General features: G+C 40.8%; 1 protein-coding gene across 1 annotated transcript in view; it reads left to right on the top strand.

Annotated features, from left to right (window-relative positions):
* The window catches only part of LOC143295387 (DNA repair endonuclease XPF-like), a 223,768-nt gene that overhangs the window by 6,851 nt on the left and 199,114 nt on the right, over positions 1–17,803 (top strand). The window contains exons 3-4 of the mRNA XM_076607056.1: positions 6,121–6,217; positions 12,078–12,160. Of these exons, the coding sequence (XP_076463171.1) occupies positions 6,121–6,217; positions 12,078–12,160 (180 nt within the window). The remainder of the gene's footprint in view (positions 1–6,120; positions 6,218–12,077; positions 12,161–17,803) is intronic.

The raw sequence follows: 17,803 nt of genomic DNA, 5'->3' as shown, positions 1-17,803 counted from the left end.
GAGAAGTTTCAGGATGAGGCCCTCCCTCCACACTTTGTCAAACGCTCTCGACAGGTCAGAAAACACGGCCAGTGTCTTCTCGTGAAAAGAGTTTTCGATGTCCTGGACAAGGAGGGCTAGTTGATCTTCTGTGTTGCAGAATTTTCTGTAGCCGGTCTGGATAGGTGAAAGGATGTTCTGTGTTTCCAGGAGGAAGGTGAGGCGGCGGTTGACCATCCTTTCCAGCAGTTTGCCGACACAGCTCAGAAGGCTGATTGGTCTGTAGCTGTGGGAGTCCTTCTTGTTCTTTCCCTTCTTTGGGATCGGGATGATCTCTGCCTCTTTCCAGATGGAAGGCACAACTCCTGCTGTCCAGCTGTATTTGAAGATCTGAAGCAGCACTGTTCTGGATGTTGGTCCCAGGTGCTTCAGCATGTCGCCAGTGACACCATCAGGCCCTGGAGTTTAATTAGGCTTCAGCTTGTGAATGCCTTGTTTCAGCTCCTTTATGGTGAATGGTTCGCTTGTACAGCTGTCATCTGTGCCATGTGGGTCTGATGTCATAAGTTTCGTGGTTTCCTCTCGTACCTGCTTGATGAGCTGTCTGGACATGTGGATCGTACTCTCCTCTCGGTACAGTTCCGCAAAGGTGTTGGCTGCGGCCTTTTCTGTTTTCAGCTGGTTGTCCTGCTCGATTACGGTCTTGCCTCTGCTGGGGTTGTCATCGTTCAGTTTCTTTGTCAGCTTCCAGAGCCCCTGCATGTCTGTCTCCATGTTCAGGGAGGATGTCTTGTCTTGCCAACTCTTGCGTGTTGTTTGCAGCTTTTCCTTTATGAACGCAGCTTTCACTCTGTTGTGTGTCTCTACATTTTCGTCAGTGGGGGAGCTCTCCATCATGTCCCTGGCTTCACTGAGGGTCTTGTGCAGGGTGTCGAGCTCAGGTGTCCAGTAGGGATGGTAGTTCCTGCGTTTGCCTCGTGGAATAGCTGCCTGCGCTGCGTCTAATACTGCCTTATTAAATTTCTTGGCATTTTTGTTGATGTCGTGGTGCGACAGTGTTAGCGCAGAAGTCCTCTTGTCTGCCTCGTGCTTGAACAGGTCCCAGTTTGCCTTCTTGTAATTCCAGCTTGCTGGGAGCCTGGTGGGATGGGTTTCAAAATGTCTCTGTACTGTAATGATCACTGACCTGTGGTCACTGCCTCCAAGCTGGGGCGACACCTCCCTTTGGGCAATGTTATGGATGTCGTCTGTCACAAAGGCCAGGTCAGGAGTGCTTGTGGTCCTCCATGCTTGTGAGTAGCACGTAGGTGGAGCTTCTGGACTGTTGATGAGGATCAGCTGGTTACTGATTGCCCAGTTTTCCACATCTTCTCCCTTCTTGTTGAGATCTTGGTAGCCCCAGCTGGGTGAGTGGCTGTTAAAGTCTCCTGTGATGATCCAGCTGTGGGAGTCAATGAGGATAGAGTCGAGCTGTATTTGGTTTGTAAGTGAGTAGACATTGAGGACTGTCACTGACATGCCTGGCAACACCAACTTGACTCCCAGAAATTCTGTGTCGAGATCAGCTTGACCAGAACTCTGGGTCTCTGCCGCTGGGATGTTGTTTCTTACCAGGGTGATGAGGCCTCCCTTTGGTCTGTTCTCTCAGTCTTGTCTGAACAACTCGTAACCTCTTATGAAAAAGCAGTGAGTGTTCTTGAGGTGAGTCTCTTGGATGCAACATACATTGATTGCATTTTCATGCAGAAACCGCTGGAGCTCAACCTTCTTGCGCTGTACTCCTTCCGCATTCCAGTGGACGATCCGAAGTGCTGCTTGCCCATGTGCTCCAATCTGTTCTCCCCGAAGAGTCTGGGAAACATCGCGTCCGTGGTCGGTAGTAGTGGATGGGCCCCTTTGAGGCTGAGGGCCCGGCACCGTCTTCCCCCGGCCATGGTCCAGGAAGACGACACCACATCAGTCTAGTGTTGTCTGCGTAGCCATGTGTCATAGAGTGCGTGCACAGCCAGTTTTGACTAGATCACACCCCTTAGAGAGGCCACTGCGGCGCCATCTTTGGTGATCTCTTGTTCTGGTAACGGTTTACAGTTGGCCGGGTTTTCTCTTGGGAGTTTTCCTTCTCTTGGAAGGACTGCCTGCTGAGGCTAACGGACTCCATCTGCCCGGGTTTGAAATCAGAGTTGTCCTTCTCCTAGACTATGTGGGTCCACGGCACCTTATTCCATATCATTTGGTGCAACCCCCAAAGGGAGGGCTCCCCCATCCGCCACCCGGGGGACGTGCCCCTACACCGTATAGTCCCAGCGCGAGGGCTGCTGAGCCATACTCAAGATGAGGCCTGACTGCTCCCTGGTAATTGCACTTGAGTATCTCTTCGTTTACTCCCCAGCTGGCTCCTGCTTGTGAAATTGTCTGAAGCCTGCTGTTCGAGAACCAGATGGATGTTTTGGCCTTCTGTTTCCATCTTTGGTGCCTGGCTTGGATCTTTGTCTTTAGGAATTTGACCTTTATCTGAGTTGCAAGTGGTTCTCATCTGACAGGTTGCTTTCAGCTTCTTGTGTGGCTTCTGAAATCTTGTCCTGTAGCTCTTGCAGCTTGTTCAACAAGTAGGGTTTGTACTCTTTTCGAGCACCTCATAGAATGGGCTTATGGGCTGCTTGTAGGATGCTGGCTTGCAGGTCTCTGACAATGTTGTTGATGTCTCTACCTTGGACTTGGAGGCTCTTGGTGAGAACGTTGGTATGGTGACTAAAGAGTCAGCATTTTGCCTACTTGTAGTTCCAGTGAGGGAGCACTGGACTGCTGGCTATGTTCCTGTTGATTGCAAGGAACATTGGCCTGCAGTCGCTGCCTCCTAACTGCTCTCCAACTTATCTGGTGATGTCTTTGTGAACATCTTCAGTACTGTGAGGAAGATCTGGAATGGAGGTAGTATGCCATCGTCTAGAGTAGAAGGTTGGAGTGTCACTTCAGGAGTTGATCAGGATGAGAGGGTGTTCATCTTGCCAGTCTCCCACTTCTTCTCTGCATCGATCCATCTGGCTGTACCCCTTATAAGCCCACAATTTCTTGCAATCTTTCTCTCACTTTGAGAGAAATCGTGGGGGACACCCCCACAATTTCACTCACTTTGATAGAAATTGTGGGATTGAGAGAAATCATGGTCATTCCCCTCCCACATTTTCTCTCAATTGCAAGAAATCATGAGGGGCGCCCCCACGATTTCTCACAGTGTGTGAGAAATCGTGGGCAGTCCCCCGTATTTTAATAAAAAATATTTCCTTTGTCATCGAAGTTGGGTTCGTGTCTTTTCCTAATGCAAATCTAAGAGAAAAATGAGAGACAATGACGATCATGATAATGACAGTGGCATTAGCGAAGACAACAATAGACAGTGAAGATGATGGCACAGTACTGGTTTTAAAAAATGTGTGTGAGTGTGTGTGTGTGTGTGTGTGTGTGTGTGTGTGTGTGTTTACTTGGCTGGTTGATTTGTTCTTTTCTTTCACTGTTTTTAAAATACTACTTTCATGTTCTGAGTGTCTTCTACGAAACTGAGAATCTATTTTCAGTGCAATCTTACATGCGAAAGGTTGCTGACACAAACACATGAACAATTGAGCAAGCGTGAAATGAAGAAATATTCTAAATATATGTGACCAAAAAGGTTGCATCACAACAAACATCAAAACTGTTTGGTCCAGTTTTCATGCTCCCTACACAAGGATAAAGCATTGTGAAACACTTTTTTTCCCGTCACAATCATGTAGGGAGTTGAGTCATTTTGGTGTTATTCCCAGCATCCCTCAGGAAAGATATGGTTCAAGTCTTATCATATTCTGTTATATACTATTATGTTATTTCATTATAGTATATTATTAATATTACATTACATTATGTTATGTTATGTTGTATTACATATATTGTATTATACAATATTATTTCATATTATATCATATTTCTGTTTGAGTTATGTACATTGCCTTTATTTCGTTGTTTGCTATTGATTCTGATGTTGAATTTGAGGTCATTGCATTGCAGTGATCCATCTTATGTGAAATACAATAAACAGTTGTATCTCAGTGTCATTATTGTTGAGATCTTTAATAACACCACTGTCATTTTTATTATCGTCATTGTCATTGCCCCCCTCTTTCTCTTTTCTTTTTCTCTGATTTTTCTCTTAGATTTGCATTGGGAAAAGACAAGAACCCAACTCCAATGATAAAGAAAATTTTTTGATAGAAATAAGGGGGACTTCCCATGATTTTCTTACACAGGGGGGTGGGGGGGGGGGCCCTCCCCATGATTTCTTGCAATTGAGAGAAAATGTGGGAGGGAAATGACCCCCAGCTCTGGGAGTGACTATTGAAGTCGCTTACAACAATGGAGCTTCAGTCTGGGACCTAATGGTATTGAGGGACAGTGGTCAGTCGTTTGGGCGGTAGAAATTCATGAATTGCAACTCTGAGTCATTTACTTTGGCCCAGATCATCTGGTACTCCGTACTCTCCCTGTGGATGGCTGTTTCACAGGTATCAAGGTTGTTCTGGACCAGCGTCAGGATTCCGCCCTTGCGTCAGTCAGCTCTGTCCAGCCTGAAGCTCTGGTAGGCTCTGATTTTGAATGCTTTTTCACATTGCAAATGGGTTTCTTCAATACAACAGATGTTGATGCTCCTCTCATGCAGGATATGTTCTAATTCTTTTTGTTTGAGATTCCCATCTGCATTCCAGTGCATCACCCCAAAGGTCGATGCTTCTTGGATGTGGCTGAGGTGCTGTCACTCGCTTTCTTCTGCAATCCCATGGTGTGACAAGATGGATGTGAATGACCTCCAGTTGCTGTGGGTGGACTTCGTTAAGGCTCAGAGCCTGGCACTGCCTCACCCTGGAGGGACCTCAATGGTTGAGCGCCATTCATTATGTGGCTGTCTGACATTGTCATCGGCAGTGTTATGGTTTGTTAGAATGTGCCATGCGGCCCAGCGCCTCCATCTTCAGCGCTCAGGGTTTCTGTCAGTGTTATTTTGCTCTAAGTTCATGGCCCAAAGACCTGTCTGTGAGCGCAGGGGCGATTGTTTCTCTGAGGATCCCACCCCGGGGCTAGTGGTTATTTGTGCGCTTGATGACATGATGAAGCCCTCATAAGACACATTGGGTATCTCAGTGGGTGCAACAGTGTCACCTGCTGCCATGTCCCATCCTGATAGGAACATCACCAGTTGGTCCGGGGCTATGAATATTGTAGCTAACCCTCATCTGAGGGCCATCCCCCTATCTGCCATCAGGGTACCCGCCGGGTTGGGGATGGTTGACCCGCTACTCAACTAGTAGTAGCCTATCCTGGGTCAGTGCAGTGACTGTACTGAAGTCAGCCCAGGCAATCACAAACTTAGAAATTTAAAAAAAGGCAGATCATGAGCCTTCTGTTGAAGATGTAACTTGATCGGAAACAGCTGTGGTGGAACTCATGGCAAAATGCAACCTTCCATTCACTGCAGCTAACAAAATGACTGAGGCACTCAAGTTGATTTTTTTGTTCTTGGCCTCTTGCATATAGGTCAGTGGCCTTGCAATTAAATTCAGAATTCTCTTTCCTACTCACTCTCTCTCTGTGTCTTTTTGTGCAGTGTTTGTGTGTGTGTGTGTGTGTGTGTGTGTGTGTGTGTGTGTGCATGCATGTGTGCGTATGTAGCTTGTGCTAAGACATGCACACTTAGAAATGGGTACTTGTCGGTCATGGTTAAAAAATACATAGCAGAAGGTAAGTAGTGCTGGTAGAAGCCCCCAAACTACTGAAAATTAGCATTTGTGGGACTGAAAACTACTGAAGGCATTTTAGGGGATAGGCAGGTCTGTATCCAGATGCATACACACCCAGTGACCTACATAACTGTGCTTATGTGCAAAGGTTTATGCACCCATAAAATATCCACACACAAACATATACACCACACACATGCTGCTGACACAAACATATACACCACACACATGCTTCTGACAAATTGCCCATCCAAATCCTGCACCTACTGTTTGGAATGAGAGAGAGAGAGATGTTATACACCGTCATAATGCAAACAGTCACAGTCACTATAAAAGAGATAAAAAGCTTGGAATGACTTGCTCTGTATTGGATCAGAGGACTGGGTGTGGACCGCATTTTTCTGAGCTACCTGAACGTATACTGTGACCCAGGCAGCCTGGTTCTGGTTCTCAACACAAACACAGCAGATGAGGTCAGTGGTTCTTCAACATCTCAAATGTGTCATTTTGAAGTCTTAGCTTCAGCTGTTATCTCTTTTCAGATTTTTGTTCTGTTTTGTTAATTTGTCTAATAAGGTAGATATGCCTAATTGTGAATGATCCAGTCAAATCGACCTGTTGAATCAACCTGCTCAACGTGTGTGTGTAAAGATAACATGTTGTACAATAGTCAAACAGTTCTTTTGATTTTAAAGGCTTTCTCCGACTGGTTGCACCAGGAAAAGTTTGTCTGCTCATTCTTTTTAACGTTTTGTATATGTTCGAAATAGCAGGGGTGCCTGAGGGTAAATGTGAATGGGCAAGTCTAATTGCGAACTATGGCTTTGGGTACATGAAGACAATTAAAACATGAGCAGGTTTTTAACTTACTAGACATAACATATTATTAGAACATTGCACCAGACTGTTGTATTGTTGGTTTTGATCACACATGCACACAAACACACAGACAAACATTTAAACACACACATCCCACACCACACACAAACATCCTTTTGAGAGTGCTCAGTAACTGTGCAGCATCGTTCGCAAACAGACTTGCGTCGTCAAAATATCCCATGGTCTAATTGCAAATGACACTATTTTGCAGATTCCTGTCAAAACTGATGTTCTGACCTATCACCAGTATGCTTTCTTAAAATCTCCCAGCACTGGTAATGCGCATTCAACATATTCGATCAAATCAACTATTTTATACTGTGTTAAAGTTCAAGTCCTACAACTTGCTTCCCCTGATTTAAAGATTTTGAGAGCACGTTTGTAACCTTGGTTGGCAGTGGTGCGTGAAGAGAAGAAAGAGCACAGAAATAGCCAGAAATAGCTGATGTTTGACTGGTTCTTGGAAATGGATATTCATTAAGGTATTAGAAAAAGGTCAAAGCAGACGTTAGATTGTGAAATGCAACCATTAAGAACACTTCGAAGTGGGGTAGTATACAAATCGTTCGCAATTACATGCTGTTTGCAATTACCCATACTTACCCTGTATTGTGGATGACTTAGCCAAATGTATTGTGTGTTGATAAGATTCAGAATCAGTTGACCAGCTTTCATCAGAGAGAAAAGAAAGGATTGAATGGTCTATCGTGTCAAAGGCGGCTGACAGGTCGAGAAGAGTGAGAAGGGAAATTTTTCCAGAGTCAGACACAAGCAGTAGATTGTTCAGGATATGAAGGAGAGTGGTTTCGGTGCTGTGGTCAGCATGATATGCAGACTGGAAAGGGTGAAGGAGAGTGTTGAAACAAAGGTGGTTGTTGAGCTGCTTCAGGACAGATTTTTCAAGGAGTTTGGACAGGAAAGGAAGGTTAGAAACTGGTCGATAATTTTTCAGAATATTTGCATCAAGGTTGGGTTTCTTCAGAAGAAGCTGGACAATTGCAGTTTTGAAAGTGGATGGGAATGTTCCAGTAAGAAGGGATGATGCAACCAATTCACTGCCAGGTACACACACTTACACACACACACACACAGTGACTGACTGACTTACTGAGACCATTTATTGTCAGATTAACCTTTGTTTGAACAACAAACACACACACACACACACTGACTGACTGAGACTGTTGTCAGATTTACCTAAATTTAGCTGTTCCACACACACACACACACACACACACTGTGTCTGTCTGTCTGTCTCTTTTTCTTTCTTTCTTTCTTCAACCTTCTGTTTGTGAGTGAAGTTGGTGATGGTTTATTTGTTAATTCAAATTTAAATGAAAAATGTGTTGAATTAATACCTTTGATTTTTTCACTCACTTGTGTAAACAAAGTGAGTCTATGTTTTAACCTGGTGTTCGGTTGTGTGTCTGTGTGTGTGTGTGTGTGTGTGTGTGTGTCCATGCTAATCTTTAACATTGCCATTTTCTCTGCAAATACTTTGTCAGTTGACACCAAATTTGGCATAAAAATAGGAAAAATGTAGTTCTTTCCAGTCATCTTGTTTTAAACAATATTGCACCTCTGGGATGGGCACAAAAAAATATAAAAGAAGCCAAATTATATTCTCTAAACTTGGCACTTTGATCTGATATTCTGACACAAAAACAAGAGCAGTCATTTTTATCATTTTTTGTTCAGACAGGAACTTCATTTGCTAAGCATGGAAGTTATATTCATTTTGCATGTCTTTGGTGCAGATAGTAAAAAAGGGAAATTGATCTATAATTAATGCTAGGGGGGTTAATTTGCTTTAAAGTGATCTTTCTTATCTTAAACATTACATTTTGAAATTATACTCAATAAATAAAAAGCTTGTGTGTTTTACTTTCAGTGTACAGGGCTTTCACTATGTTCATTCGCCCAAGTGGTCTTTTTCGGAAAATACTAAAATCAGTACTATGAGTGGACTTTATAGATCTGTTGGCTGATCCCTGAAGGTCATGGGCAAAAATCAGTTGCGTACACATATTTATACATATTCAAAGTGCATGCTCATATTCCTCGCGAATGCAATTGAATGACGCCATTTTGTTTCAAGTTGTTGACCTGCCCGTTCAATCCTATATTCAATCGACAATACATGATAACATCTGATGGAAAGTTGGAGAAGGAGACCGTTAAATATTTATTCAGATAAAGATTTGTGAACGCCTCATCACTTACTGGATTATGCCCCAAACTGCCATAAAAATATCCATAAAATCAGTCGGAATCCACAGTTTAAAATAATAAACCATGAGAGTTAATACCCTTGATGAAATGTAAAAATTTCCAGTCTTGACTTTTCTCAAAATGAAGTCCTTTTCACTTAACTCTTTCCGGACGAAGGAATGCTCACGCATTCCTACACAAAACGTATTCGGTTTTGGACGAAGGAATGGAATAGCATTCTCCGAAAGTAAAATTCCATCATGCGCTGTACACGTGATTTTGTGATTAGCCAAGCAGAGTGCGCTATTCTGGGTCACTCCACAATCGAATAGTATGATTGGTTAGTCTTGGATGTGTGGCCTGTCTCGCACACACGCTGACAAAGTCACTGACCGGTCGTCTGCTCGCGTGCCAGCCTGTTAGCAAAGCGGCCTCTTCTCAGAATGTTGTGAAGCGAACAAGGCAGTGACGGCAATGTTTTAGGGTTGCCGAAGTACTTGAAATGCTACAAACTGAAGGGTCGGACATTGAAGAGGTGGATGATGACGAAGAAGAAAGCGAATTTAATGCAGAAAGCGAGCATGGGTATGGTGATTTGGGGTGAAAAATTGGCAGTATTTTCTACATATGGCAAAACTTTAAAAATAAGGTGAGAAATTTGATTTTTTTTATATGTAATAGCTCAATACGTAATGAACCAGTTCTGAAAGTTTCATTTTCTTACACAGTATTTTGTATTTATTGTAATTTTTTTCCAAACCCCTACAAATGGGCCGTCTGTGGGGAAAAGCAAGGGAGAAAACTTGTCGTCCCGAGTGAGTTAAAACGACGTTTAGAAGTACTTGTACTTGGCTCTACATGTTATTAGTTTAACAAAATACTCAATTTTCATATCAACTTTAATACTATAAAACTAGAATGAACATGAAAGAGAAATTGAATCGACTGTGTCGTACATTCCCGGCGGGTGTAACTAAACTTTTATGTCTATCTAGATCCAGAGAAAACGGCTAAATGTTGCAGTGTGATTGCGGCAATAGCCACGTCTCCTTTACTGCGGATCTAAAAAGAATTTTTAATTGCCCTTAAAGATGTTTTGAATGCCCAAGATACACCAGAATAATATGATTTAAACAGCGTTCTCACTGCGAATACCACAATCGATTTATCGCCCTTTAAAAAAGCATGTTTAGATATTAAATTTTTGAATGTCAGATAAGGAGTCATGTTCTCCTTTCCCCTTGTGCTTGCTGTTTATTAGTAAATTTGAAGGTGGTCAAGTCACAAATTAGAAATAGAATAAAAAAACTGTTAATGCCTTTGACAGACTGCTTTATTTCAATATTGAGAATACATAAACACAAATATTTCTTTTTCTTTTTCAACCCTGTGTTTATTATTAGTGAATTTGGTGATACAAAAGGAAACAAAATGTTATGACACTTGATTGTAATATGTATGTATGTATTCAGTTTAGTTAATTTCATCATTAATTTCTCACAGTCACAGAGAACTTTGGGGTGTGGCATGTATATAAATAATTGCACAGTACACATACAAAACATATGACACCCAGAGCATAAAAAAGTGCCAAACATATAAAACTATCCCCCATACTCTGTAGTTTCATAAAATCCTACAGTAAATTGCACATCATCATTCATAGAATGTTCTATGAAAAATACACATATGACAGACATCACATATAATATATCTTCTCATAAATTCTTCATTGTTTGTTAGTAAATTTGGTTATGGTTTTGTCATAGATTAAAAGGGAAAGAAGTGTCACTGTTTTGGTTCAATACATGGAGAATATTTTCATCTTCCACTTTGTTGTGGTTTTTTGGGGTTTTTTTTGGATGAGTAGTTTTGGTGATGATGTGATGGTTTAGTCATAAATTATAGATAGCTGGAATGAGTATTAATACCTTTGATTAAATGTATCATTTCAATATTGAGATTATATAATATGAATATCAGATACTGTGTAGTGTGTGTGTGTGTGTGTGTGTGTGTGTGTGTGTGTTAGAACTCACCTTCATTATGTCAGATTCGGTTGACAATATCTTTTCAAACAGCCAGCGTTCATTGTGAAATGGTGTCCTGATCCATATTTGTGTTCCATCAACACATCCCAACACATTCAGCAAACCTGGGGGTGACTGACATTTATGAACGCACGCTTCTGTCGGGCCGCTTACTCTTGACTTGTAAAACAAACATGTTGTCTTGCTCTTGTGCACAACACATCCGTCACATGGTGAACTGCTGTTCTCAATTCAGTTGGCATGTCCACTGTGTCCTCCATCAGTGATGTTTTGGAAATTTCCTGTCGCATAAAATCATAATGCGAGCAAGTAGGTATACTTGCATCCCACGTCTGGCGACATGTAGCCCTTTCTGTAGTAGCAGAACACCAAATTGTTTCTAACAAAGTTCACACTTTCTGCTCGTTGAATATGGAAACGTTGATAAAGTTCAACATCGTCATAATGATCAAAAAAGATCAAAACATTCCCGGTTCAAAAGCTGTCTCTGTAGACGTTGCTGTTGGAAAATTTTAAGTGGTGAATTGACATCGCCACCATTGTCTTGCTTTCGCTGTCCGCTACGAGATATAGAGCTGCTGACAGGTAGTGAAAATTGAACTTGTGCACCAGTTTTAGCAGTGGGTTAGGGGTTTACCGGACAGGTAACCGCTAACAGCGTGTTGTGCAACCGGGCCCAGAAGGCAGTCTTTGTCAGTTGTTGACTTGCACCCCTCTTGAAGCACCCAAACATACCTATAGAAACCAGTGCTAGCCAAATCAACACAGTCTTCATTCCCACACTTAGCTGGACTATGAATAAAGCCCTGGAACAAAAACTCACATCTTGTAAGATGAGTACATAGTGCAATGACTCATAAAATGATTCAGTCACCAAACACGAATGCCAGTCAGTCAGCCAACCCTGCAAGCTCACAACATCAAGTTTTCATGTTTCAGAGCCAGAGGAAGACCATGCCTGTGGTGGACTGATGGAGTCATAGACATGCTCTATGCTCACAGCCTGAATTGGATAGACAAAAAGAAAGAACTTTATGTATGTTTTACAGAAGCTGATTATATGAAGCTGAAATTGTAAGCTGCAATGAAGAAATATCTACACTGAAATTTTAAAATGTGAAATTGAGAGAGAAATTTGATTGTTTTGATGGCTAACATGATGATGGTGACTGATTGATTGACTGATATTCAGGAATACTTGATGCATCAGCTGGAAAGCCAGGGAGTCCAGCCACTGCCAAAAGTCATCACCAATGAGTTCAGTGCTTCTGACAGGTTTGTGACCATATTGCCAGATGATATGTGTTCCTCCTCACACAACAAATTTATTTTGTTTCAAAATCGTATTATGGATGATTGCATGAGTTTGGAAAGTGGTCTTAGCCCCCCTGATTTATCTTTCTTTCTTTTTTATTTCTTTTTTTTTTTTGTCATTCGATTCGGTTTCTTGTCTCTTCCCATCATAAATCTTACAGAAAAAGGAGAGAGACTGGGGGACGATAACTATGACAGTCATGATAATGATGGTGATGTTAGTGAAGACGTTGATGGTGATGATACAGGATCGATTGGTTTAACTCTAACCACGATTGTAGTGTCCTCAGTTATTGTTTTGTGGGAGTACTTACGATTGAACACAATCCAAGGGATGTAATGCTTGTACCTTTATTTAATTATGTAACGCAAGAGTTGTCAGCCTGGTAGTTACGATGGTATTGCATCATTAACAATCTTCAAGAACCAATGCAGGCATTACAATATCACAACCATAGGGGACCTTAGTCAACTAGACAGTGCACCGCCATAAACGACTGGTCGACATCCAAGGGTCATGTTAAAAGGACCATTTTTCACATTGTAACAAAGCTTGATGGCTTCTGCCAGTTTCCCGCCAATAGAACAATAACTAACCTTTGTTCCCTGACCCAGTTTGATGTGAACAAGTCCATTGTGTTATTTTGACATGAGTGGAAGCCTGTGACTGAGATAATCATATCTAAGATATTTGGCACTGGGGAGTGTTTTGCACACAGAAACATGGTTGTGAAAGAGTTAACCCTTTCAGCCCTTTAAGGTCTTCTGCCTGTGCAGCTCTCCCAGCCTGGCATGTTTTGGCCTGGCTGCATCAAGGGGAAAGGGTGCTACACTTCAGGCACAAATTTATAGCAACCACTCCAGCAATAGCTACCGAACTTCACATAATGACTGAAATATAATTTTGACATAAATTGCTGAAGTCTCAAGATGAAGGATGCAACAGTTTTCCGGTACTTGTAACTTTAACCCTTTCGCTGCCAGGAAATAAGTGAAATCTATTTGCCAGGGTTTTTTTTCCCAAAAAACGGGTATAAATTTTCACAAAATTCTGTGCTCTTTGTTATTGGAGAAAGACCCATAAAAGTATATATTTTCTGTAAGGTAAATGAATGAAGAATACAAAACACATAATGTTTTCCCATTTTATATATTTTTAGTGACATGCTGTTGTTTTGAAATCAGTGCTTTGTTTTTTTGTCACATTTTCAACTTGTTCAAAACATTAGTCAGGTAATTTGCACTAAAATATCATATTTTCTGGACGAATGGATATCTTCACTCACAAAATCATACTAGAACAACCACAATAAAAAAAAAGAAGAAAAAAAAAAAAAAAGAGATAGATACACAATGCATTGTGACTTCTCCAAGTGATAATGTGGATGAGAGGCCACGCCCCCTCAGTCTCCACCCCCCTCCTCTTCACCCCTCTCACATGGTCACTTGATCCAGTTCTCATAAGACTGCGTTGGCTGAGTGCTAAGAAAATTGCTCACACTGTGCATGTGTCCTGCTAATAATTCAGTCACTTTCTGTCGTCTGCTAAGGTTTGCACAGCCGGCATCACTCACTGATAGTCATATCTTGGCCACTCTCTTGATTGCTCCCTTTATTTTCTGTCAAATCGTCCTATAAATGTTCATCACTGTCTTCTTCGAATTTACGCTTCAATTCTTTCTGAGCATCAGTTCAAGAAAGCAATCTTGGTTGATTTAGTTCGCTATGATCGCATGTCTTGAGCACGGCGTCACTTCGACATTTTGTTGAGTGAGCGAGGAGAGGAGCCAGGCAAACGCTGGGACAGTACCCAACCAAAATGTTAAAATAAAGGACTGCCTCATGTCGTAGATGAGGTTTCTAGCTATGAATAGAATCCAGAAAGATTTCCCAAGCTAAAGCTACCAGCATTTTTGTCAACGAACTGAACACAAAGCAGGGAAAAGTCAGAATATTTCAATGATGAGTTATCTTGTCATTGTGGCAGCAAAGCGTACATGCTCGTCATGACGAGTTATCTCGTCATATAGGCAGCCTAGGGATTAAATTAAAAACAGAGATAGTAAAATGTCAGCTTCTATTGATGTTGAAAGTTGTTGGCTCTCTTCTTGATTGAAATGTCCGCCACTTTGTTTAGCCTGGTTGCTAATTTCACTTCCTTCACTTTCCTAAGAATTATCGGATGAATTATGAGACAAATCATCATTTTGTCCATAATTACATAGAGCATGTACTGTGCAGTAAGCCTTTGACGTTTTACCATATCATAGCGGAAAACCAGATAAAAAAAACACACTAATCATTTGATTTTTCGAGTGAAACTTCGTGTGCCAGTGAGGAAGGAAGTTAAGTAGTTACTTCCACTACTTAGCAGTTTAAAGCATAATAATGAGCTGATGAACCGGTTTAAGTAAACGGGTTTCTTCACATGCATGTCAGACGGGCTCAGGTGGAGAATGGCGATCAGCGGCGCACGCCTCTCAGGCGGGCACAGGGTTGAATGAGGTAAAGATGTTTTTGTTTGCTTGTTTTCCTTCTTTGACTCTGTTTTCAGATATAAACTGGTTCTGAATGATTTCTCTGAAATTGTGAAGCTAATTTGAATGAAACATTGCATGCAAATAGATGCTAACACAAACAGATGAACATATGAACAAGCATGAAATGAAAGAACATTCCAAGTAATGTGACAGAAAAGGTTGCGACACAACAAGGATTCATGGGTAATAAATAAAACAAAAAAATCTAGTTCAAAATTTCAGATATACAGAAGCAAAGTAGACATTTTTGTAAACTGGTCTTTTTTTCCCGATTGTTTTGATTGCAGATAACTTTTGAGGCATATCAAAGTGATGGTAATATTCTTTGTGCATCAAAAAAGTCTATTTCCACCTCCACAGAGTGACATCCAAAAAGAAAAGAAACAAAATACAGCTAGAAATAGCATGCTTGTCAGATTACACCTGCAGAAGAAAATAAAACAGGTGATGTGTTTATGGTAACAAATCAACTCTTGTAGACATATTAGTGAATAATCGTTCCAACAATGACAAATGTGGGTTCAGTCACGATAGAAAGTCAATCATGTTCTCAAGAACTGAGCACTCAAGCTTTCCACTTTAGAGGGGGAAGCTCTTTCATGATAATCTGTCCTGGTTGCAACTGAACTGATAAGTGTCTGCTGTGCATCCAGTTTGCCCCCTCTACAAAGAAGTTGGTCAGCTGATCACAAAAGTGTGAAAAAATAAAAACATGTGATTCCCATCAATTGTATGTCAGCCCTCGGTTTAATGAAAATACGACATTTGCTGTTGCCTGTTTCCTGCTAGCTGCACACTTTGAAAGACAGGTCACTGATGGTCATGGCCACACCGTCTGGTCTTCGACCTATCGTCTTAACCACTCCTCTCTCTCCCCTGCCCCTCTTCTTAAGTTAAGCAAAAATACTGCACCCTTACTGTCAGTCATTGCCAACCGCTCAGAAATGTTTGTCTGATTGGATAGATTGACTATAGAAAGCATCAGATATTGTTGTCAGTTTCGATACCGTTGTTGTCATCATCTTCGAGTTCAAAACAATCATCAGACAAGATAGATACATCTCTCATTGTTATTACCGTACATGATTATTTGCATGACCTGCAAAATTGTGTAAATCTGTTGACTGGGACCACTGTCTTTGCTGGGCAAAGTTTGCAATGCCCATTTTATATATGACACAGACCCATTTTTCATGTGCGCTCGACATAGTCCAAGGTAGCAAAACAGAGAAGAAAGGGGTCATACACTCAGCATATGCGCATTTGAGTAGTATGTTTATAAACCAGACACATTAAGCAACCGTTCAGAGTCTGTGTTCACTGAACAAAATTCTGATGAAGGAAAAATCAGAATAAATGCAGGATGTCAGTGGATGTCAGCTGGAAATGGAAACATTTTGTGTAAGATGTCAGTTGACATTTTAAAGGCATTTTAGGTCCTGTTGCCATGCTTTCTACATTAATATATAGCATTTAGTCTAGTTAAAATAGATTTTTAATTTGAAAAAAATCCTTTAAAAATTTTTTGTGGCTTACTTCATTCTTAAATATGTTTTCTTTACTTGATAATCTAAAACCATTATTGTCAAACATTAATGCATCAGCATATTTGTATTCATAGTTTTGAGTCTACCATATTCCTACATCTATTTCCTTTTCCTTAACTTTTTTTCTCTTTAACCCTTAGGCTTCCTTATTCAATGGAATTATTAATGACATATGTTGTAAATGCATGGAATCTCAGTGGCACCTGGTGGGTAAAGGGTGGAGGTTTTTCCAGTCTCCTAGTCAACATATGTGCAGACCTACTTCGTGTTTATATGCGTGCAGAACATCAAAACATGCACAGGGGTTTTGGAAACAATAATGATTATTTTGAGATGACTGAATTGTATACCACGAGTTATCATTGTTACATTGGGAAATGTACTATACAGACAATATTTCATGTTTTTATTCTTTGCTTTTACCATTTTTGTCTGTTTTTTGCTTTTTAAAAGAAAGTTCTGACAACTTGACATTCCATCTTGATTTAAACTGAGGGTTGAAAGTGTGAGATGTTCATGAAGTATGTCACTAGACCGATGCACATGTAAATTAAAAAAGATAAATTGAAAATGTTCGTTTTTAACACCAGTGTTGGTTGGTTTTATGTCTCAGTGAATCATGTTGTATCAAACATCATGTCATGCGTGGCTTACTTCATTCTTAAATATGTTTTCTTTACTTCATGAAAAGTCCAGAAAAAAAGTCAGCTTTGTATAAATATGTTTTCTTTTCAATATTTCTTTTTTTGCCACAAGATTTTTAATTCGCACAGCGCACCATGTGACTTTGTTGACCTTCCTAAGCAGAAGCAGACCATGCCGACTCGATGGACATATATCTGATGAAAATCGGGCAAGGAAGCTGACTCATGTTTGTACAAGTATTTGAATAACTTTGTGATTTGATGTTGTCATATGATTTGCTGCATACTGAATTTGGACTAACGATTGTGCCACATAATCATGCTCGTCAAAGTCAGTAAAAGCAGTTGAGTGATACCAGTGTTGGGCAATCGTTCTGCTCTGCGTGTTTGTATGGTACATCAGTGTGGCCATGAGATGAAATGGGTTATTTGGTCATGACTGCCGAGTCTCGCAATTTTTTAGCACAAATAATTGGTGACTTTCATTAATTCTTAAGTTTTTGACAATCTAAAACCATTATTGTCAAACATTAATGCATCAGCATATTTGTATTCATAGTTTTGAGTCTACCATATTCCTGCATCTATTTCCTTTTCCTTATTTTTTTTCTCTTTGATCCTTAGGTTTCCTTATTGATGAGATAACTCATCAGCGCAAGCATGTACGCTTCGCTGCCACAATGACAAGATAACTGGCCATCGAAATATTCTGAATTTTCCCTGGTTTGCATTGAGTTCATTGACAAAAATACTGGTAGCATTAGTTTGGGGAATCTTTCTAGATTCTGTTCATAGCTAGAAACCCCATCTGTGTCATGAGGCAGTCCTTTATTTGAACGTTTTGGTTGGATTACTGCTGCAGTGTTTGCCTGG

The sequence above is a fragment of the Babylonia areolata genome, chromosome 20 (genome assembly GCF_041734735.1).
Source record: "Babylonia areolata isolate BAREFJ2019XMU chromosome 20, ASM4173473v1, whole genome shotgun sequence".
Classification (NCBI taxonomy): Eukaryota; Metazoa; Mollusca; class Gastropoda; order Neogastropoda; family Buccinidae; genus Babylonia; species Babylonia areolata.
Note: the sequence above shows the minus strand (reverse complement) of the source record. Positions and strands in the feature narration are given on the sequence as shown.